At 40.3% G+C, this 22,859-nt stretch overlaps 1 protein-coding gene across 4 annotated transcripts in view; it reads left to right on the top strand.

The window, feature by feature from the left end:
* Positions 1-22,859, top strand: part of RABGAP1 (RAB GTPase activating protein 1) — a 161,533-nt gene that overhangs the window by 117,746 nt on the left and 20,928 nt on the right. For all 4 annotated transcript variants that reach the window (XM_040225081.1, XM_040225080.1, XM_040225082.1 and 1 more), the window contains 6 exons: positions 4,275-4,388; positions 8,353-8,427; positions 11,748-11,873; positions 12,480-12,623; positions 14,160-14,201; positions 14,439-14,567. In XM_040225081.1, coding sequence (XP_040081015.1) covers positions 4,275-4,388; positions 8,353-8,427; positions 11,748-11,873; positions 12,480-12,623; positions 14,160-14,201; positions 14,439-14,567 — 630 coding nt within the window. The remainder of the gene's footprint in view (positions 1-4,274; positions 4,389-8,352; positions 8,428-11,747; positions 11,874-12,479; positions 12,624-14,159; positions 14,202-14,438; positions 14,568-22,859) is intronic.

Here is a 22,859-nt window from a genome sequence, read left to right on the forward strand (position 1 = left end):
AATTTAGAAAACTAAATCACAGTTTCTACCCCTATGTGAATAGTTTTATAGGAAGATAAGACATACAAAAGTAAAAACAATACACATTCTGTGAACCTTGTGTCTGTGTGTACTCTGTATAACAGTGTGTGTGTGCACGCACATTTGTGTGCATGAGTGTGTGCTTATTTGTGTGTGGATGTGTGTGTGTAGAGGACAGCCCCAGCTCTCAGGATGCTGGACGCTTTGCTTGCTTTCACTTTTATCAGGTGTTTTATATATGTGTCAGACAGTTCTGGAAGCTCTTTGTTGTTGTTCAGTCACTGTCATGCCCCACTGTCTTGTGATCCCAATGGATTGTAGCCCACCATGCTCCTCTGTCCATTGGATTTCCCAGGCAAGAATACTAGGGGGTTGCCATTTGCTTTTTCAGGGGATCTTCCCAGGTGGGCTAACCCATTTCGCCTTCATTGCAGGCAGATTCTTTACCACTGAGCCACCAGGGATGCCTTGGAAGCTCTTTACATGTTTATAATTTATAGATTATTTAATGTAACCATCATTACAACTTTATAAGGTAGATGATATTAACCAGAGAAGACAAGCTTACCTTAAGTTTCTCAGCCAAGTAAGAGAGTAGGCCAGCTTTTAAACCCAGATATGTCTGACTCTAAGCTAAGACCCTGGTTTTAAGGCCTTAAAGATGAATTGGCATCATTTTCATTTTTTAAGTACATACAGCTAAACTAGTTGGAGAAGGCGATGGCAACCCACTCCAGTACTCTTGCCTGGGAAATCCCGTGGGCGGAGGAGCTTGGTAGGCTGCAGTCCATGGGGTCGCGAAGAGTCGGATATGACTGAGCGACTTCACGTTCACTTTTCACTTTCATGCATTGGAGAAGGAAATGGCAACCCACTCCAGTGTTCTTGCCTGGAGAATCCCAGGGACGGGGGAGCCTGGTGGGCTGCCATCTGTGGGGTTGCACAGAGTCAGACACAACTGACGTGATTTAGCAGCAGCAGCTAAACTAGTACTGGGAATTCTTAATCTAAAGGACCTGAATCATCCAGGGACTCTTGTTTGGTTGTATATGTATCCTCTTTTGTTTGTTTTCCATTTTAAAATCACCTTTATTTAGATGTGGTATATGTACAATAAAATTCACCAGCTTTAAATGAACAATACAACACTTTTTAATTAGTACCATGGATGTGATGTATAATAATTCCATCACTTCAAAAAGTTCTCTTAGTTCAGTTCAGTTCAATTGATCAGTTGTGACCAACTTTTTGCAGCCCCATGAACTGCAGCACTCCAGGCTTCCCTGTCCATCACCAACTCTGGAGCTTCCTCAAACTCAGTCCATCAAGTCGGTGATAGCATCCAACCATCTCATCCTCTGTCATCCCTTTCTCCCACCTTGACTCTTTGCTAGTATCAGGATCTTTTCCAGTGAGTCAGTTCTTTGCATCAGGTGGCCAAAGTATTGGAGTTTCAGCTTCAGCATCAGTCCTTCCAGTGAGTATTCAGGACTGATTTCCTTTAGGATGGACTGGTTGGATCTCCTTGCAGTCCAAGGAACTCTCAAGAGTCTTCTCTAAGACATCAATTCTTTGGTGCTCTGCTTTCTTTATCGTCCAACTCTCACATCCGTACATGACTACTGGAAAAACCATAGCTTTGACTGGAAAAACCTTTCTTGGCAAAGTAATGCTTCTGCTTCTTAATATGCATATTTAAAAGTTCTCTAATAGCTCTTAAAAATCAGCCTTCTCCCTTGAGTCCCAGCCCCTTCCAAACATTGATCTGCTTTCTGTACCTTGTGATTTTGTCTTTTGTAGAATTTCATATACATGGAATTATAGAAAGTAGTGTTTTATGTCTATCTTATTTCATAGAGTCTCATGCTTTTATGATCTGTCATGTTGCATATCACTGGGGTTTTCCCCTTTTATTGCTGAGTATTCCATCACTGTATATATGTACCACAGTTTCTTTATCCATTTACCCACTGGAGCCCAGTTTGGGCTATCAGGAATCACACTGCTACAAACATTTGAGTTCAAGTATTTACATGTATTTTTATTTTCATTTCTCTTGGATGACTATGTAGGCATGAGTCACTAAATTGCATGATAAGCATATGTTTAACTTTATAAGAAACTTCCAAATGGTTTCTATAGTATTTGTACCATTTTGCATTCCCACCAGCAATTTATGAGAGTTCAAGTTGTTCTTCACCCTTTGCTAGTCCTTTGTATATTGGGTACTTTTCATTTTAGCATTTAGTGACCATGTAGAGAAATGTCATTGTACTTCTAATTTATATTTTGCTGATAACTAATGATGTTGAAATTTTTCGTGTGCTTATTTGCCATCTCCGTGTCTTCTTTTGTGAAGCATTTATTCCATCTTTACCACCTTTCCCTCCTCCCTTTAAATCAGTTGTTGCCTAATGTATTTTGAGAGTTGTATGTTCCAGATATAAGTCACTTATCAGATAGATTTTATAGGTGATTTATCCTGTTCATGGCTTACATTTTTCGTGTTTTTAACAGTAAGTTTTGAATATTAAAGATGTTTAATTTGATGAAATCCAGGTTATCATCTTCATGATTTTGTGACTCATAGGGACCCCTCTAGGTAGCTTTGCAGACCTCTTTTTGTTCAGCTTTCCTCTTTGGAACTCTGAGGTACAGAGTCTAGCTACCTTGCCCTCCCTGAATTCTGCTGTCTGTTCTCTCAACTCAGGGACGTTCTCCCTATCCCCAGCTCTGTTTCCTCTCTGTGTGTTACAGCCTAGAAGCTGCCACCAGGCAGATAACCACTGTAATCTTTAGTTCTCACCTTGCATTTTGTGCTGTCAGGGATCACCACAGCTCAGAGCTGCCCTGACTTTTGTTAATGACGCATTAAAAACTAGTAGTCAGAAAAATAAAAAATCCTGATAGTCTGCCAGTAAATCTCTTTGGAAAGCAGTTTGGCAGTGTCATTGTAGGCTTAAATAGTTTACAGGTTAAGAAAGAGCATAGGCTTAAAGTTAGCTCGCTAGTGATGGAGGTTGAAAGGATATAAGACTAGTATTTAAGCATACAAACTTTGTAATGAGTAGTAAATAAGCCAAAAATCTAATGCACAGTATGAATGTAGGCAGTAATACTGAACTATAATGTGATACTGCTATGCTGGCAATCATTTTACAATATAGTATAAATGTATCAAAGTGAAAGTGTCACTCAGTCGACTCTGCAACTCATGGAGAGTAACATGCTCTACACTTTAAATTTACATGATGTTACATGTCAAATTTACACAGTAAAAAAAAATTTTTAATGTAAAGTTATTTTAGATTTCCACAACTGTAAAATACTTAACGGCCCTGGGAACCTGATTACCTAAAAGGCTAAAGAAATTAATCAGACCAAAAAAAAAAATTACTAATTTTTCACTGGAAACAAGAGTGTCAGGCTCTTGGATGGTGTGCTAAATATAATGCAGTCTTACCGAGGAGAGTCAAGTCTGTTGTCTTAGCTATGAGGACAATGCATTGTTAAAAGAGAACGTCATGTTTCTGTGCTCCAATTCTTTACCGCATGAGCAAATAAAGTTTAACAAAGGGAAGCTATTAGAAATAGCTAGGTGTTTGGCATATTTTGTGCATTACTGACATTCATTTAGTTTTAATTACTCATTGTAGAAGAGGAAACAGTTTTTCTCCATTGGTTAAAAAAAAGCAAGGGATATTTTCCCGTAGCCCATTTGAATCCCTTGGCGTTTGATAGTCTAGTTTCACACTGAGTAGACGGCTATGTGAGTTTTTATGCCACTTGCCCCTGGGTAAATTCCAATCCAGGAACTTCTGTTTTCCCTTTGAGAACCTGGCCCATTTGTTTTGTGCCAAAGGATCAATTAAAGCAGCAATTTTTGTACCCAGTTTGTCTAACGGGAGCATTTTGCCTCTTTCTTTTGAGGTTAGATTGAGTGTTTTCCTATGGGAAATCCATTTTGAAACACATTTTCCTTCTTAACAATAGAAGGGTTATCACCTGCACTTCTTTACAGCAGAGATGGAGTATGCGTGAGGTGTATAGAGTGAAACGGGCCTCTTCTTTCTTTCTTTTTTTCCCTCTTAATATTTGCTTTTCCTTCCCTGAAGACACAGGCATGCATGTGTGTATGTATGTTCCTGCAGCATTTTAAAGCAGGTAAATTAGAAGACGACCTTGTTGTATTAGTCTAGACGAGTACATCCATCACTGACTACTGAACCTTCTGCTTCCTGGTGTTTCCACAGGAGTCTCCCCAGGACAGTGCTATCACTCGTGATATTAACCGGACATTCCCAGCCCATGACTACTTTAAGGACACAGGAGGAGATGGACAAGATTCCTTATATAAAATATGCAAGGTATTTCATACCCAAGAAAAGACTGTTTTAGGTGGTTATTCTGTTTCTTTGGAATTATGCAAAAGATAACTACAAAATGTAATTTGTATTTTATGTCCAAGAATGCAAAAAAAGAGAATAGTTTTTGTAAAATCAAAAGTAACAGCACAATTTTAGATTCATGGTGAACAGGAAATAATTTAAAATAAAATGGTAGGATTTCTTTTAATCAGGACTTTCAGTCAATAGTTTCCTGGTACCACATTTAGACTCACGAGTTGGTTTTATGTTACAGGCCTCTGAGTCCTACAGCATTGCAAACTCCTTTTTAGTATTCACATTGTAAGTGATGAATTTGATTTTCTTGGTCCTCAGAACTAGGCTTTGGTCTATTCCCCCTAAAACTAAGCAAGTACCTATGTAGCACCTACTATATAGGAAGTACAAGGCACAAGACATACCTCAAGAAATTTGCATATTATGGTTGAGAAGGCAAAACCGACAGCTAATTTCAGGACAGACTAGCAATAAAAGACAATTTCTCCAATGATAAATTGGAAGTGTTAGCCACTCAGTCATGTCTGACTCTGCGACCCCATGGACTGTAGCCCACCAGGCTCTTCTGTCCATGGAATTCTCCAGGCAAGAATACTACATTGGGTAGCCATTCCCTTCTCCAGGGGGTTTTCCTGACCCAGGATTGAACCCGGGTCACCTGCGTCGCAGGAGGATACTTGACTGTCTGAGCCACCAGGGAAGCCCCAGGGATAAACTAGATGCTTTAAACTATAAAGACGCCTAAGAACTTAGCGAACTATTTATTGGGTTTAATTTCACTTTCCTCATAGAACTTACAGAGCTATCATTTCTATTGTGATCCTCCTGTCATCATCCTTTTTAACCCCTTCTCAGTTGTGCTTCCCATTTAAGGAAACAATCTAACTATCCCTCACCTTCCTGCAAAATGTCCCAGAAAGAAGCCCTGTTCTCACTGACTCTGATCCCATACTCCTGACCCCCTACGCTGTGGTTTCTCTCTCATGATGATCTTAATTATAGCTCTATCTGCTCCTGATTTCTTCTCCTCCTGGTTAAACTCTCACTTCTGTAACAACTTCGTTGATTCCCTCCCGCATGACTTTTCTCTCTCTCTTGATTCCCTCCCGCATGACTTTTCTCTCTCTCTTGAGAGTTCCTAAAACAGAGGCCTTCCTCTAGGTGCTCAGCCACTGGTTACTGTAGCTCTCCACTGTCTCCCTGGGTGACTCCTTCCGCCCTGCAGCCTCAGTTGTCACCACTGCCTAGATGTTCCCGAATCTACATTAGCTCAAGGCCTGAATTTCCAGCTGCTTTTTGATCTCCTTGCAGAAGTCTGTCAAGTATATCAGAAAAGGTATAATTATGCAGTCCATTTAAAAATATACTTCATTATGAAAATTTTCAAACATCCATAAAAGTTGAATAGTGTAAATGAGTTTGTATATATCCCTACCGAGAATTTATCAACATATTGCCACAGTTGCTTCATCTTCCCTAAAGTGCTATAAAGCAAACTTCAAGCATCACAGTCCTAAAGTAAGCAGCAGCCCACCAGGCTCCCCCATGCCTGGGATTCTCCAGGCAAGAACACTGGATTGGGTTGCCATTTCCTTCTCCAATGCATGAAAGTGAAAAGTGAAAGTGAAGTTGCTCAGTTGTGTCCAACTCTTCGGGACCCCATGGACCGCAGCCTACCCTCCATCCCTGGGATTTTCCAGGCAAGAGTACTGGAGTGGGTTGCTATTGCCTTCTCCCCTAAAGTCTTCACCATACATCAAAAAAATAAGATCATTACCCACCTGTGGCATTAACGAGCAATACCATCCAGTTGCTGTTCCATAATCAGATTTCCCTAAATGTCTGTACAGTTTAGTTAGAATCAGGATCCAGCAATATTCCTGCTGTGGTTAGTTGTTACATCTCTTTTAATTAAAAACAGTCCTTTTACCCCCATGCCATTGTCTTGGTGAAGATACAGTCATTTTTCAATTATTTTTCAGTTCCTTCCTTTGGCCACTTGCAGTTTGATATGATTGTTGTCTCGTAGCAGTACTTCCCGCTCTATTTTCTGCCCTGGTACAGGCCACTATAATATGTTGCTGACACTTACATAAAAGCTGCCTTGCATTAGTCTCCCTGCCTTTGGGTTCAAGCCTATTTATTATTTTCTCTGTGTTGACCCTAGAACAGGATCATTTTAGTGGCCTCCGTTAAACCCACAGAATGGAATCAAAATTCCTTAGTTTATTTCCTGTTCCTAAATCCATTAGCTTAGTATTAAAGGCATTCTGTAATATATCCTGGCTTATTCCCTAAATATTTTATGCTTCAATCATATTGAATTTCTCACTCTGCTCTGGTTGATTTGCTTGTCAGACTTCCCAACTCAACTGTGAAATTCTCAAGGGCAAGAATCATTTCTTACATGTATTAGCATCTGTAGCACTTGGCACAGTGATGCCACATTGTAGCAGGTGCTCATTAAATGTTGGTGGGTTAATGAAATGCCTTTTCTTCCCCGTATTTCCTTTCCTTACCACCTCCGTGAACCTCATATTCCAAACATTTCCCAAATGTGTTACGTACTTTCATGTCTGTATGTATTCCTTCAGGAATGCCCCCCTCTATTCTATACCTATAGAAGATGCTCCCCTCCATTCTATACCTATAGAAAATTCAATACGTTTTTATCCCAGGACATAATTGATAAAGCCATACACTGAGTACTTTACTTGAAGGGATTGAGAAGAATACATCAGCTCTATTATATAAATAGATTTTTCTCATCATACAAATAAGGAATGTAAGTAGTGGGCCTAAGAGCCAGACCAGGACATTAGCAGTTGTGGAGTTCCAGCACAACTACTAACTGTGAAACCTTTATTCTTTCTTGACTAATCAAATGTTGTTTGGTACCTTCATCTGTATTGTCAAATAGCTTTCCACAGACCTGTGTTAGCATATATTATTGCTAGTTTTTAACAGCCTTAATGAAACTGGTTTTAACACTTGTTAGTTTTTACTGATTTGATAGGTAGAAAGTTGTCTTATTAAATTATAAAAGATCATTTCTAAATCTTTCTGTGAATCTTGTCTTTGGAAAAGATGGGTGTTTCTTGTTCTGTAGGCCCTCTCATCAGATAAACTTTGACAAAGTGGGGGATATAATGAGATTATATTGAATTTCAGCTGAATTTATGAAGGCATGTTTACACATATAAACATGGACAGTGTTTGGTGAGTGCCTGGTATGTGTTGATGTGCTGCAAGGCTGAATAGGGCACCACCCCTGCCCATATGAAGTTAGTAGTCTAGTAGAGAGGAGGGACCTCTAAAATGCAGTGTGTTAAGTGCTGTAATAAGCATACATTTGTAGTAAGTACCATAGACCTACCGAGGAGAGAAAGAATCCTTGGATGGGATATGTTTGAAACCTTAAGGAAGAGCACGTTTTCCAGGCAGAGAAGAAAGAAAAGCATGAGCACAGACAGACAGAATGACAATCTTTTTTAGTGCTAAAATAATTTTTGCTTAACCTTTCTGCTCCCTGGCTACAGGAAGTGACGTGACAGGTTTATGTATTGTAAAGAAAAGTTGGAATTGAAAAGAAATGTTTGCATCATTCAGTGACCATCAGAATGCCACAGTGGAGTGGGGGTAGCGTTTTTGAGGTTCCTGTGTTTTGTTCAAGTTCCTTTAAGGCAACTGTGACTCAAGAGTGACTACATTTGGGACTTCCCAGGTGGTCCATTGGCTGAGACTCCCAGCTCCCAAGGCAAGGGGCCTAGGTTCGATTCCTGCCTGGTCAGATCCCCTGTACAACAACTCAAAGACCTCACATGTTGCAACTAAGACCCAGTGCAGCCAAATAAATAAAGTTTTGTGTTTTGTTTTGTTTTGAAGACTGGCTACATTCAGTTACACCTCCTGTGGTTTTTTCCCCCAGGCTTATTCTGTGTATGATGAAGAGATTGGCTATTGCCAAGGCCAGTCATTTCTCGCTGCTGTTCTGCTTCTCCATGTGAGTAATTAGGTCTCTGTGTATTTCTTAACACGTGTCCTGCCTCAGACTTGATCATGGCTTTGATTTGCCTTTGGGCAGACTCTAGTGCATGAGTGTTAACTCCTATATCTGGAAACCCTTTTCTTAACATAATGTCATCATGGGAGAGAAACATGGTAAAAACAAATGACAGTGTTGAAAATTGGTACAAGGATAGAGCTTTTTTGATTGCTAGGATAATTGGATAGACTTTAGTATTGGTTAAACCCTCTGGGGACGTTTTATCTTCTCTAAAGTAGCCGCTGTCATCAGTCTTTGTTTTGAGATTTATCTATTGGGCTAGGAGGGCGAAGTTGGCTTGCTTCCGTTCCATTTTATTCATTCGTTCAGCGAAGACCTTTATCCTCCCTCTTCTTAGTGTTTCTTTAAATCCACAGCAGAATTGAAAAATTGTTAAGGTGAACACCTGTATACACTTGACTTAATTTGTGTGTTTGTGTGTTAGTCGCTCATTCGTGCCCGACTCTTTGTGACCCCATGGACTGCAATCCACCAGGTTCCTCTGTCCATGAGATTTTCCAGGCAAGGATACTGGAGTGGTTTGCCATTTCCTTCTCCAGGGGATCTTCCCAACTCAGGGATTGAACCCGGGTCTCCTGCACTGCAGGCAAATTCTTTACCGACTGAGCTACAAGGGAAGCCCTTGACTTAATTCATCAATTCATTATCTTCCACACTGCCTTCTCTGCATCTCTTTTCCTTCCTTTTTCACACACACAGAACACAGGTGTTTTATATTTTTATGAAAGAATTTTTTGAAATTACTTTTGGATAATATAAGTAGCAAATATCAAAATACTCCACTCCTAAATACTTATGTATGTATCTCTTGAGGACCTAACAAGAATATCACTGGCAAATCTAACAAATTCAGTAATGTCTTACCCACAGTCCGCATTCAGTTTTCCCTATTTACTCAGTGAAGTCCTTATAGCTCTTTTTTTCCTAACCCAGATCACTAAAGATTCAAACATCGCATTTGATTGTCATTGCTTTTTATTTTTGTAATCTAAACTGTCCTCTTTGCCTTTTGTGTGTCCCATGCCATTGACAATTTGGAAAATTCAAGCAAATTGCCTTGTAAGACATCCCAGATTCTTGATTTGTCTGATCATTTCTTCATGATTCAAGCTAAAATGCTTGGCAAAAACACCCCACAGATGATGGTAGGGGAGTTTTTGAGCACCTGTTACAGTCTGAACTGTGCTAGATAGAGATCAGGAGTGAATAAAGTAAATATGGCCCCAATCCTTGTGGATGCAGAGCTAGTTGTAGGCAAAAAAAAGCAGTGCAAGTATGTCATTGTTAATTTCAGTGGCTCTATGAAGGTACAATGAAAAGTGTGATACAGGGTAATAACAGGTAAGCCTCCTTTACAGACTTCTCTGGCAAGGTAACCTCTAACAGGAACCCTGAAAAAGGAGAAGGGGCATCCATTCTCTTTTGTACTTTTCTGTATCATTTAACTTTCTTTAAACGTTGTTGCAAAAATAATAGAACTATTTTGAGAACTAGAGTGGAGAGCAGTGCATTCCTGGCAACGAGAATAGGATAGTATATGGAAGCCCTGAAATGGGGAAAACTTGGCATCTGGAAGGAACTGAAAAGAAGGGCAGTGTGACCGGAGACATCAGGAGCCATGGGGAGTGGAGGAGGGAGCTAGAGAGGCCAAGACCAACTTGAAGGAGGGCGGTGGAGGCCAGGCCCCACAGTCTGGATTTTGTTTCTCTAAGGAGACGGAGTTGTTGAAGAGGTTTAATCCATTTTGTGTAGGTTGTAATACAAGTGTAACAGAACCACTTTACATCTTCTTGCTATGAATCTAGCTGATTGGTATTGGTAGGCATGCAGAAATTTGACAAAGCTATTATGACATTGATAAAGAAAAAGTCAAATTTTTTTTCCCCAGTCTTATTTACATGTAATTGACAAATTAAAATTGTGTATATAAGGTGTAAAATGTGATGATTTGATATACTATGCATTGTGAAATGATTCTCACCTTCAGGCTGATTAACACTTCATCATGAGGTCAAGTTTTAAATTTTTGTTTTGTTTTTTTAATCATACTTCAATATCTCAGAGTCTCACCAAGTCTATATGGTTTGTCTTTGTTCTCAACTTTAGTGCAAGGCCATTTATCCCCATTTAAGTATCACAACACTTCTAAAATGAGTTTCCTGATCAAATCCCCAGTATCTTGGTTTGAACTCTGTGCTGCTTGCCATTGTGTTTAAAATAAGTGTTTGATTCAGGGCGGGGGCAGATGTGCTGTGTAAAATCAGAAATGCCACTCTAGGCAGGCCATGTCTCCCTCAGCGAGTGAAGAGTGAAGTTGTCTTGATGAGAAAGACCTCAAAGGTCTGGTCCTTTGCCCCCGAAGCCCTTACCTTTCCAACAATGATTTGCTGTCCTTTTCTCATTTCATTACTTAGTCTGATTTGCTCTTTAGCTTTGCTTTATTCCCAGTTTCTTTGCTCAGCCCACCATCGTCATCATGTTCAACAGAAACCCATTCACCTTCCTGACATTTGAAAAGCTTGCTATGGTCACATCATGCCTTAAGTATTTCCAGTGTTCTTTTTATATTTTGAAAACTAGACATTTGCCAGGTCCTCAAGAAGATATTTTTCTGTAAAGTTACGGAAGATATATAAGTGAGTAGCATCTGTAAATAGAAGTGAAGTGAGGGAGGCTTTTTGTAGTATTTTAAGTGTTACTGCAAGTGTTACTAGGATACTTGAAGCATTACTCCAAACATTAGAATATATAAGGTTCTTCTGTAACTAGCCATGTTTTTAGCAACAATGAGAAAGAAGAACATTTTTACTGAAATGAATTAACAGTTAAGGAGGTAAAATGATTTAACAAAGGTCTCGTGATTTGGGGAAGGTGACACATATACTCAAGTGTAGTAGGCCTGTTCTTAACTCAGTTCGAATCCTGTCCTCCCTCTAAAGCCTATTCCTAGCTCCCTCTGGAATACTCAGTCTTTTTTGTTCTTGTGTTCCCACTGATCTTTCTAATTCATTTTAGTTATTGTAGGAGATTTAGTTATTTAGTTATTGTATGAGAGGCTCCTCAAGGACAGCAACAGTGTCTGACATAGAGTAGGCATTATTAAATATTTCCTGGTTGAAAGAATGAATGTTATAAAACACAACACAACTGAGATCTGAGTTACTGCATACCACTGAATTTCCCAGTATTCACGTAAGAGAGTATAGGGATAAATTTTACACACTGAGAAAACTCCTGTCCCTCTTGCCCTGTTATAGATGCCTGAGGAACAAGCGTTCAGTGTTCTGGTCAAGATCATGTTTGACTATGGTCTCAGGGAACTTTTCAAACAAAACTTTGAAGATTTGCATTGCAAATTTTACCAGTTGGAGCGCCTCATGCAGGTAAAAAGAGAATCCAGCTTGCATTTGCCGATAAGGGTGCAGGACTGGGAAGAACAGGATTGAAGAAATGGTGCCAAGGAGCAGTGGTGATTCCTTAGCCATCCAGGATCAAGGACAGGTTTAATGTTTTTCATTTCTCTCCATGTAATAATGATGCCAAGGTTAATAAGGTGTTAACCTGATGGGTATGAGCCAGGTTTTCAGTCTCATAAACACCCAGAAGATCGGATGGGTGTAGGAGCCTTTATTTTAACACAGCAAACTCAGTCAAGAAATACTTACCAAGGCTCTGAAGCTGACTGGTTGGGAATCTCCTAACAAAAGTGAAACAAACTTTCCCAAACATTTCATAACTTAGAAAAACTGTCCTTTCAGATATTTGTCACCTTGTGGGGATTCCTCTTCAGAGCTACTTTGTGAACTGAAAACGAAAGCCCAGTGCCAGTTTCATACCACATGTTAAGTGTTCTTCTGAGCGCTTTTTCAGTTTTTATAAAAATACAAATATATGAGGTTTTAGACCTATTGTTGGCAGATTTATGAGCCTCCTGAGTGAGAGTTAAACAGCTGCATATGTGCCTAAAGCTAATCAGTTTGCTATTTCAGGAATACATCCCTGACCTGTACAACCACTTCCTGGACATAAGCCTTGAAGCGCACATGTATGCCTCCCAGTGGTTTCTTACGCTCTTCACTGCGAAATTCCCTCTCTACATGGTCTTCCATATCATCGACCTGCTTTTATGTGAGGTGCGTATCAGAGGCCACCGCACTTAGGCTTTTGTTTGTAGTGTCTCTTCTGTGTCACAGGCAGTAACTGCCTTGCTCAGAGTGCAGCTCTGTTCAGTATGGCTGATGAGTGCTCCAAACACTATCTCTTTGTTTAAGCTAGGAAGTTTAGGGGTTCGGAGGAGGTGTACCCCCTCTTTTAAAGGACACTTCCTGGAATTTCCACCTGCATTTCCATTTAACCACTTGTTGGCCAGAACTTAGGTACATGACCATATATCCCTAGCTGCTAAGGATAATTTTTTTTTAAGCTGCCTAGCAATTTTCTTAAAGTTGAGAGTCTATTACTAAAAGAAAATAGATATTATAGTAAATAACAATCTTTGCCACAGCTTAGTTTTCTGTTTTGGAGGGTGTGCCTAAAAAGAAAAAGCTAATTTCAAAAACAATACATGTTTGTTATAGAAAGCATAAGCAAAATGATGTGAAAATACTTCTGATGCCAGTCTAAAGGAAAACTACTTTTAACGTTTTGATGTGTATTCTTTCAGCCTTTTTTTGTGTGTTTTCATATATGTGTATGTGTAAGTTCTGTGTGGAACAGTTTTTTCGTATGGTATATTATGTATATTTTGACTTTATATGCATATAAAATATGACTATGCTTATATGCTATTCAGTAACTATTTTTATCTCACACTTGAATATCTATAGACACATACATCTATACCATCCTCCTTTTTAATTATCCCATATTTAAAACATACAAAAATCCATTAAAAAATCTGTATCTCTGTCTAGCTTGAAACATAAGAAACAGCATTCCAGAAATATACCATTATTCTTACTTACTGTCAGATATTCCCTTCTTTGGATAGATCATAATTTATGTAACCAATTCCTAATTGCAAACCTTTATCTAGTTTTTCACTGTTATAAATAACTATTAAGTAATTACTGTGGGTCTGGTGACAGGCTAAGTAACTTAAACTTTCTCAGCTAATTAGCTCAGAAAACTATTGGGAGACTGTTAGTTATAGAAATTGAGGCCCAGAAACTTTTAAAGTTTAACTTGGTCAGCAGATGTTGGTGCCTCCCCTCAGCTGACCTTTGCCCCACCACTCCTAGAATGATTAGATGAAGAAAGGCAGGTTGGAGAGAACCCTAAGCAGAGTCATTTTTGGGGCATAGGACTCATGGACAGGGTGATTGTTGTCCTTCGAGTGAGCAGTGGAAGAGACACCAGGCATTATTTCATGAGGGATCACAGTTTTTATGACTGATCTTTTAGTTTGGAAGCATAGTATACTTTGGAAAGCATTCTTGAACTGTGAAAATAGCTGTAGAAAAGCCCTTCTCTCATGGGAAACTGGGTCTACCTTAAGTGGTTTTTCACTGGTGGCCCTGTAATTTTTATTTTCTAAAATATGTTCAAGATACTCCATTTCTTTATTCAAATTTTTACAATCTCTCTAAAATTGCTGGCTATTCTGAAGACAAATAGCTTAATAGTCCAGTTCTAAACACTGAAAATGTTTTCTGTGTTTTCTCTTTTAGGGGATAAGTGTTATATTTAATGTCGCCCTTGGATTATTAAAGGTACAGTGCACACTGGTTTGTAAGCTGGGTTATCTGGTGTTTCTAATCTCATTGTAAGCAGCCTCTGTGCTCTAGCACTGTCCCTGACAGTGGACACATGCAGGTAGCTCTAGCCAAGGCTACAAAGTTATCTTCTGGGGATTATAAAGGTGCTGGGATTATGAAATGCTTCTGGAGCATCTTTATAGCAAAAAAGCTTTTTTCTTGTACATGGTTGTATTTTCTTCTTTCTTCAAGACTTCCAAAGATGACTTGCTACTGACAGACTTTGAAGGTGCCCTGAAATTCTTCAGGGTTCAGCTCCCTAAGAGATACCGCTCAGAAGAAAATGCAAAAAAACTAATGGAACTAGCTTGCAACATGAAGGTAAAATCATTTTTGCATTAATGTAGATTCTTTTGTTAGTGTCTTGCTCTTCCTGATAAAACTGTCCACATTTATAATACATTAATAATAATGTTTTCCTTTGTATTGTATAATTTTCTAAATCATTTAATATATATTACAGCCTATGAATTAATCTCATTTCTTTCCCCGTTTTGAACTCTAGGAAAAGGATTATTATTCCAATTTTGAAGACAAACCAAAACACAAAGCCCCCTAATTTTGTATAGCTAGTTAGTGGCAGAACTCAGGTTTTATGATTTTTATTGTGTCGTCCTTTAACTTTCAGTTATTCTTGTTGTGATCATAAATTTCCTAAAATGAAAATAATAATACATGAAGGAAACCCATTCACTGTTTATCACTTTCAGTGGAGCATTTATGATTTGTATTATTTTAAGGTTTGAAAAAAAAGAATCTCCTTGTGTTCATGTTATGAAAGTTTTGTTTTTAAAGAAGAAAAAATAATTGAGGGAGTTTAGTTTGGAATGTGAAGGGTGGAGACAAATGAGAGACAGAATAAATAGCTGTATTGAGATGCTTATAGGGTGCATAAAAGGCTGGTGTGACTCTAGAGGGTAAAACTGTGACCTCTGTGTCAGGAGAGAAACTTCACTGTCTACTGCATAGAGCACAGACCTATTTAAGGCACCATTTCTTCATCTGTAAGGTATTATTGGATTTCTGGTTCTGGTTATATGTCATACTGAGCTAGTTCAGGCTACCCTTCTTTAAACATTTGGAGATGCCAAATAAAGTATGACCCAAGTAATGTTTAAATACCTGGATGAACTTGAAAGGAGGAGGAGAAATGTCCAGGTGCATGAAACAAAGTAGCTCAAAGCTCATGTGTGTGATAAAAGAGCATCCCAAGGGAATATGGGACCAAACTGTGTGTTAGGATTTTAATTCTCATGAAGTTATGACATGATTTGGGGCCTTCCAGAGACAGCTGAAACTGAGTCTCTGCATTAAGCTAGGACTATGGCCTGTTTGTAAAAGCAAGAATATGTAAAACTACCTGTTAGACTAAGAAACGGTAGGAATCCTGATGTAAAGTGAATGGGGGATTTGAACAACAAAAAAAGGAAATAGAACTTCCAGAAATCAGCCATTAAAGTTATCATTAAATTTAAATGCTACATACTTAACAAATATCATGGCTAACATTTAATGGTATTTTACCGTGTGCCTAAGTGATTAAGTGTTAAGTGCCATGTGATTGAGTGTTTTTACGTGTGAGGATTAACTGCAGTATGTGTACAGTGTTTACCCTAGTGCCAGGTAATGAGTAAGGGTTTAAGAAACAATGCCTACTGCTATGATTATTCCCTTCTTGGATTTTCAGCAGACAGACTCTTTTCAGTAACACTGATGATGGCTTTGTGGAAAGGGCAGAGCCACGTGAGCTCTAAACTTCTTAGAGCTACTCTTTCTACCTGGTTGAGCCATACAGGAAGGTGCTGCCTCTTATTTGCTTATGATTTCTTCCCCTCCCCTCCAAAACCTGCTCCTTTCTCAGTGTCCATCTCCTGTTTGTGGGACCTGGTTGCTCAGGCCTGAAAACGTGATACCATCCCCTCCTACTCTCTTTCTCACACTTCACATCTTCATCCTCCACATCCAAGCCCTGCCATCAGACTACATCCTGAATCTGGTCACTTCTCAACCCCTTCATTACCTGTGCCCTAGCCTAATCATCTCTTCCCTTCTCTTCTGGAATTTCCAGTAGTTTCCTGGGTCCTTCTGCTACCACAGTAGTTTCCTCCCAGACTCTTCTAGATCTCATCTCTCACATGCTTAAAACTCTTAACGGCTTCTTATCTCAGAATAAAACTCAAGAGTCCTTGCATTGGCCTGCAAGACCTGGCACCATCTCCCCTCCGACAGGCTAGTTTCAGCTGCTCCTGCTTTCCCCCCATGCTTTCCACTTCAGACACCCCAGCCTCCTTACTGTTCTCAAACACGCCAAGCTTGTGCCCTCCTCAGACCTTTGTACTGGCTGGTCTCTCTGCCTGTAATGTTGTTCTCCTCAGACCTTTGTACTGGCTGGTCTCTCTGCCTGTAATGTTGTTCTCCTTGATGCCCACATGGCTTTACCCAAACCTCTTAAGTCTTAGGCTCAGTGAACGTGTCACCAGAGAGGCCTTCTCTAATTACAGTGTCTACGGTAGCACTCCCCCTTTCTTTCCACCCTATCTCCTTATCCTTTTGTATTTTCTGCATTTCTCTTATTTCTACTTAACATTGTTTGATTATTGTCTGCATTCCCCTCTACCCATGCTGCAGTTAAGCCTCTGACAGAGGGCACTTTCTCTTTTTTATTGCTGAATCCCCAGTACAAGAACAGGATCTGACATATAAATATTGGTTGGACAAGTGAGTAAGTGACTTTTCTGTTGATTTTCTTCCAAATGTTTTACAAAGTAGCATTAACATGGATTTGGGCAGGTCTTAAAAATAGATCTAGCCGAAGGTTTACCTTTTGTGTTTTCATTAGCTTGAAACACTTTAATAACATATGGATTCTTTATTTCCTAAGTCCGGATGGGAGGTGTCTGATGTCTTTTTTTCCTTGCCTTCGCTTCCAAGAAATTAAAGTCGACAAGCCCGCCCAGCTCACGTTATTATTTGCTTAGATACAAAATTCCTTTTGGTCCTGGAAAGCTCTCTGCATGGTTAGGGTACACTTTGGATGATTTTCCCTACTTGCATATGGCTTCAGGTGAGAAGAATAGTAATTTTTTCTTGAAACTGACTCAGCCTGGAAAACCTGCAGATTCACCAGGACATGAGAGAATGAGCTTTTTCTGCTAAAAGGTGGGGTATGGTATGTACAGTTGAGTTAGTGATGATTATTAGTTTACTCTTACTTAATACCAAATAATATTAGCAATACAGGCAATAGCCAATTATTGGCAAAAGACTTCGGTCACGGTGATAATTTGTGTACTCAAAAATAAGAAAAATCATTGGTAAGTTCAGTGATGAACCCTGCATTATGTGGACTGCATGACGGGGAGGGCTTGGAGGGGGCACAGTGAGTGCATAGGATCTTTGGGTGGTTTAGAGACCCTCTGGACATAGGAAAGGGGATTCCTACCATGTGAATGGTTTAGAAACTAGCTTTTCAGTTTCTTGGTATAGAATTTAGAAAGGAAATATTGGCTCTGTAACTCACTCAATCCCATTCCATTATTTTTTAATTTAAAAGCAAAGTTGTGACTCCCTTTTTTCAGTTGTACTTCCTGATTAAGATGGGAATTGGGAATGCTTTACCTCCCATGATAGTCTAGGAGACTCTTGTTGTCTTTCGTGTTTTAGCAGTTGCAATGTTGTAATCTCCAATATTTGTATAGATTCTATAAGAATCTCATTGGTTCCTCACAGTACCCTGTGAGGTGTGAAGGGCAAGTCAAGCATGGAAACTGAGGCCTATAGAAGCCAAGTGACTTAACCAGGTGACGCTGACTGGGCAGTGACAAAAGCCCTGTTGGAACTAGGGTCTTCTGACAGCCTGTTGCATGGCTTTTTGCCAAAGGCGACAGGAACGGAGTTTGGTGTGGCAGTATCTTAAATGGCCACAAGGTGGGTCTGCTGCCCACACAGTCTGCATTCTCTGTGCTCTGTGTCTCTGTAAATCTTGCTCTGTATCTGTCTTCACTTGCCTCTCTTTTTTTCTTTCTTTCCTGTCCTTTTCTTCTTCCTTTCTTCTTTCTTCTTAGTTTTATGAGACTGAATTTTTTAAAATTTCTTGAGGAGTTATAGATCCCCTGCTCTTAAACCTAAAATTTAACCATATACATCAGCTCATTTAACTATGGAATTTCTCTTCCTCCATGGGTCAGTGAGCTGAGACAGAAAAAAAATGCTTCCACTTATGATACAAGATCTAAACGCAATTTCAATTTACATTGTTCCAGAAGATCGAGAATGGTGCTAGGAGCCCGGCAACCCGTGCATCATGTTGAGTCGGGGGAAATGGGAAAAAAATAAATTAGGTCTTTTAAATTTTTGACTCCAGAAATATTTCAGAGCAACTGTTTCTTCGTGTGACTATAATGGAATTTTTTAAAATAAGTCCAGTAAGTGAGGCTTAGAAGAAGCAAGAACCATGCCAAAAGAGATGGCTCTGTGGGTTTCTTAGATCAAGAAGAAAGACTTGACCCTTGTTGTGTAGGATATCCTGCCTAATGTGAAATGGAATTTCTGAACCATTGCTTCATTGAAATTTGTTGTTTAAAACATAAAGTGAATATGCTAGACTTCAAACTACTTGTGAGAAAAGATATTACTGCAAGTAGTAATATCTCTCAATTAATGTAATCCTAACCATTTGCCATTTGGAGAAACAGAAGACTCTGGCATTTAGGAATATTTGCATTCAGGGCATATTTTTAATCATGAGCTAAAAGCAGTATTTAGTTTGAACTTCACTCTCTGCTCAAATCATTTGTGTAGTTAGTGTTTGTTTGGGTTTTAAAATCTGTGTTTGTAGTGACTTTAGTAGTCTTTTTTCTTGGTATATTCATAGAAGCCTTGCATAGTATCTACACATTGTGAATTAATCCTTAGAGTCCCTATGTGAAGTCATTTTATAGATGTGTATACTGAAGCTTCCCTGGTGGCTCAGAGAGTAAAGAATCTGCCTGCAATGCAGGAGACCTGGGTTTGATTCCTGGGTTGGGAAGATCCCCTGGAGAAGGAAATGGCAACCCACTCCAGTATTCTTGCCTGGAGAATCCCATGGACAGAGGAGCCTGGCGGGCTACAGTACATGGGGTCGCAAAGAGTCAACACGACTGAGCGACTAACACATACTGAAGCTTAGAAAACTGAAGAAAACTCCCAGCCAGCACAAAGTTAGTAAGGGATGGAGTTGAGATTAGATCCCAGGAATTTCAGACTCTGAAATCAGTGCTTCTCATCATTGTGCTTTACTGTGCCTGGAGGAGTGAATGAATGAGTCAGAAGCCACTTCTGTTGGTCCATTTTTGGCGATACTCGTCATATCATGATGAATACCTCAGTCTCTGTGTCAGTGCTGAAACCTGCCTTTTGTACACAGTAGCTGAGTGCCGTTTTCCATGTAACTAGACCAGGCTAGTTTCATGTCTTTGCTTGTTCTACCTTTTAGAATTGGATTTCATGAGGAAGCTTCTGGTGGTTACTCTCTTTCTATGCAGTGAACCCTGAAGTTTGCTGGTTATTGAAAGGGTAGCAGTGGTTACTACCTTCTTATTTTAATAAGTTCCTCTGCTTTAGTCCATATCTATGTTTGAGTCCTCTGCTAATAACTTGCTGATTGCAGTTTAGAAAAATACTCTGATGGTAGAACAAGGATGCCTAATTCTATTTAGTAATTTTTGAGGGAGTTTGAGTCTAAACTGTTAGAACAAATTAAATAAAAAGACTCAGAAATTGAATAAGAGTGTTGATTTGTTTCAAGTGGTTTTAATTGCAGGCATTGGAGTCCCACTGACCTTGGCTTTCACCCTGGTTCTGCCTCTGCTTTGTGACGTTAGGTAGGTTAGCACAACAGGTTGTAGAGAAAGAAATAATGTGATGCCTTTAACATTGCAGTGCTCTTCTGGCCCACTAGGTTTGGATCTCCTCTCCCCAGATACCTTAAGTCAGTTCATGTCAACGAGCATTTGTAGATTGTCTTCTATGCCAAGAATACACTGAGCTCAGCTACAGAGAGGAATAAGAAACAAGAACCACCCCAGATTTGTTTTCTTATGCTGGTGCTGCGACTGAACATACTGGGTCTTTTACTTCAGACAAGTCACTTTACCTGTGTAGGGCTCCATTCCCCAGGGCGTGCAGTGGGAGGGTCCTCACTGTCCCCTACAGCAGTGAGAGTGATGATCCCTGCTGTACCCATCTCAGAAAGTTGTTTGGAGGATTAAAGAAAATAGTAAGTGTAGAGGTTAGCTTGCAAGTCCTACGTAAATCTCAGGTTATTTTATTCACTAACTGAAAAGGGAAGATGGACTTGTGTTAGATTTCTGTGTTTAGCATTGAGGACTCTGGGGTCAGGAGCTCCTTCCTGTACCAGACTCTTCCTGTGTACCCACTCACCCACACAACATAGCTCCACCCCTGCCGTGCAGAGCTGCTAGCCTGCAGGCTCTCTCTTGCACTGGATTTTCTGAGTCCAGCCCAGCAGGGATTCTGGCCTTTGCAAGGGTCTCTGAGGCGAACTTTAAACTCAGCTCCTGTTTCCTACCAGCAGCCTGTTTGCTACTCTTCTGTGTTAAATGGACTTTGTTTGAGTGGCTCCCTGTCTGCAGCACAGGTCCAGCAGATGGCTGCCTCAGATTCAGGGCAAGGATGCAGATAAGAAGTCGCAGCAACTCTGTATTTAAAAGACTTCACTGTGTGCCAGGTCCTCTTCTCCGCTCTACATGTGTGTTCTGTCATTTGATCCTCACAACAGCACTTCTCATAAGGACAGTTGGGGTTTTCCCAGATGTGGACCCTCAGGCTGAGATAAGGTAGGTTGCCCTCAGTCACACAGTTAGTCATCGGTGGAGTCAGGACTCAAGCCTTGATCGGTGCACGCTCTAGGTGGCCAATAGTTCTGTCTCCCTCCCACTCAGGCCAGCAGCATGAGCCAGAACATCCCTGCCTATTCCAGGGGCTGGTCAGGGGCCAGCTCTCCCAGGGCAAGTAGCACGTGTTTTAAGAGAGAACCTTATCCACTTCCTATGACAGATTAATGATAAGTGAGTGACCAAGGAAAAGGTGTTTTAGGCTGATTTTTTTTTTTTTTTAACTTCTACCAAAATATCCAACTGGCATGTTCCAAGTGTCCACCTTCTCTCTAATTCAGGGTATCTTAACCTGGGACTATGGATGGGCCTCAGGGAGCCCATGAGCCCTCTGAAATGGTATGTAGAATGTTTTATTGCTGGGGGCGAGGTGGGGGTGGAGTTAGCATCCTGCTTTTTAGTGGGAACCTTGGCTCTCAGGGGATATTCAAAGTGATGCCGTCTCAGTGTTAAGAATCTTGTACTAATTGAGATGAGGTATACAGTTGGTTTTCCCTAAATTGCAGACTTAGCCTTAGCCCAGGAAATGATTAGAATTTTTTCCTCCTTGAAAGTACAGTTAAACATTTCAAATTTAACCTTCTTGGAGGGCAAATGTGCGAAACTGTGACTTCCACAGCCTTCTGATGGGAGTCAGCCAACAGTGGGTGTGATTTGGAGCTCAGGGGCTTATTCCATCACTTCTGTTTTTCTTGAATTCAGTTAAAATTGCAGTGGTGAAAGCAAGAGAGACAGAATGAACCTTGGACTGGTAAGGGCGGGAGCTGTGTCTCTTCATTAAGTATCTTCATGCTTCCTGTGTACCAGGCATGAGGAGTTTCGCAGTGCACAGAGTTCCTGCCCTTGGGGAGTTTGCACATCCTGATCTGTGTATATTTTTGTATCATTAATGCCTAGCAAAGAACATTGCACATAGTGGGGCTCAACTACTGGATAAATAAATGCCCCTTCTTGCATCCTTACTAGATTAAAAAAAGGAAGGCCTTTGGCTTTGATTTGTTCAGCAGCTGACTACTAAGTGCTGATTATGTTCCAGGCATTGAGCTGGGCACTAGAGATATGCTGGTAAGCAGAACAGATGTGGTCTTTTTCCTAGTGGGAAGACAGACAGTCAAGTAAGCACATAAATAAGTAATCGTGGACTTGGACAGGTACCATGGAGGATTTGGCTCTATGCTATGAGAATATATAATGAAAGACTTAGCCTGATGGGGGAAGAGGGTGTCGGGAAGGGTTCACTAAAGAAATGATCTGGAGCTCTGATCTCAAAGGTGAACAGGAGTGATCCAGACACCAGACTGCACAGGCCGAGGGACCAGGCTTGAAGCATCCCTTGGCTTTGGTTGCCATTTCCATTTAGAAGACAGGTCAGTGCCAAGGGATGGAGTGAGGGGTCGTCTCTCGTTCATTTAGCAAGCATTCCTGGGCACTCTCTTTGTGCAGGGCAGGGACAGCAGCAAATAAGGCCTGTCTCTGACCTGGAGAAGGCACTAATGATGGGGTATGCAGGCTGAGAGGCACTGGTCTCTCCTGGGTGCAGCCTCATAAGGACACTTGAGTTGCTGCTTTTCCTATTGACACTTCTCATTCCTCACTCAGTTATCAGGCATCAGTCTTAATGAGTCTCTGTCTCAGAGGCAGCTTGAGCCAGTTGACTATACAGCCATGCACTCTGGAAGTCACAGTCAGCTATGAACCCACTGTGAGCAGTGTTGTG

This window comes from Oryx dammah, unplaced genomic scaffold, assembly GCF_014754425.2.
Source record: "Oryx dammah isolate SB20612 unplaced genomic scaffold, SCBI_Odam_1.1 HiC_scaffold_25, whole genome shotgun sequence".
In the NCBI taxonomy this organism is placed as follows: Eukaryota; Metazoa; Chordata; class Mammalia; order Artiodactyla; family Bovidae; genus Oryx; species Oryx dammah.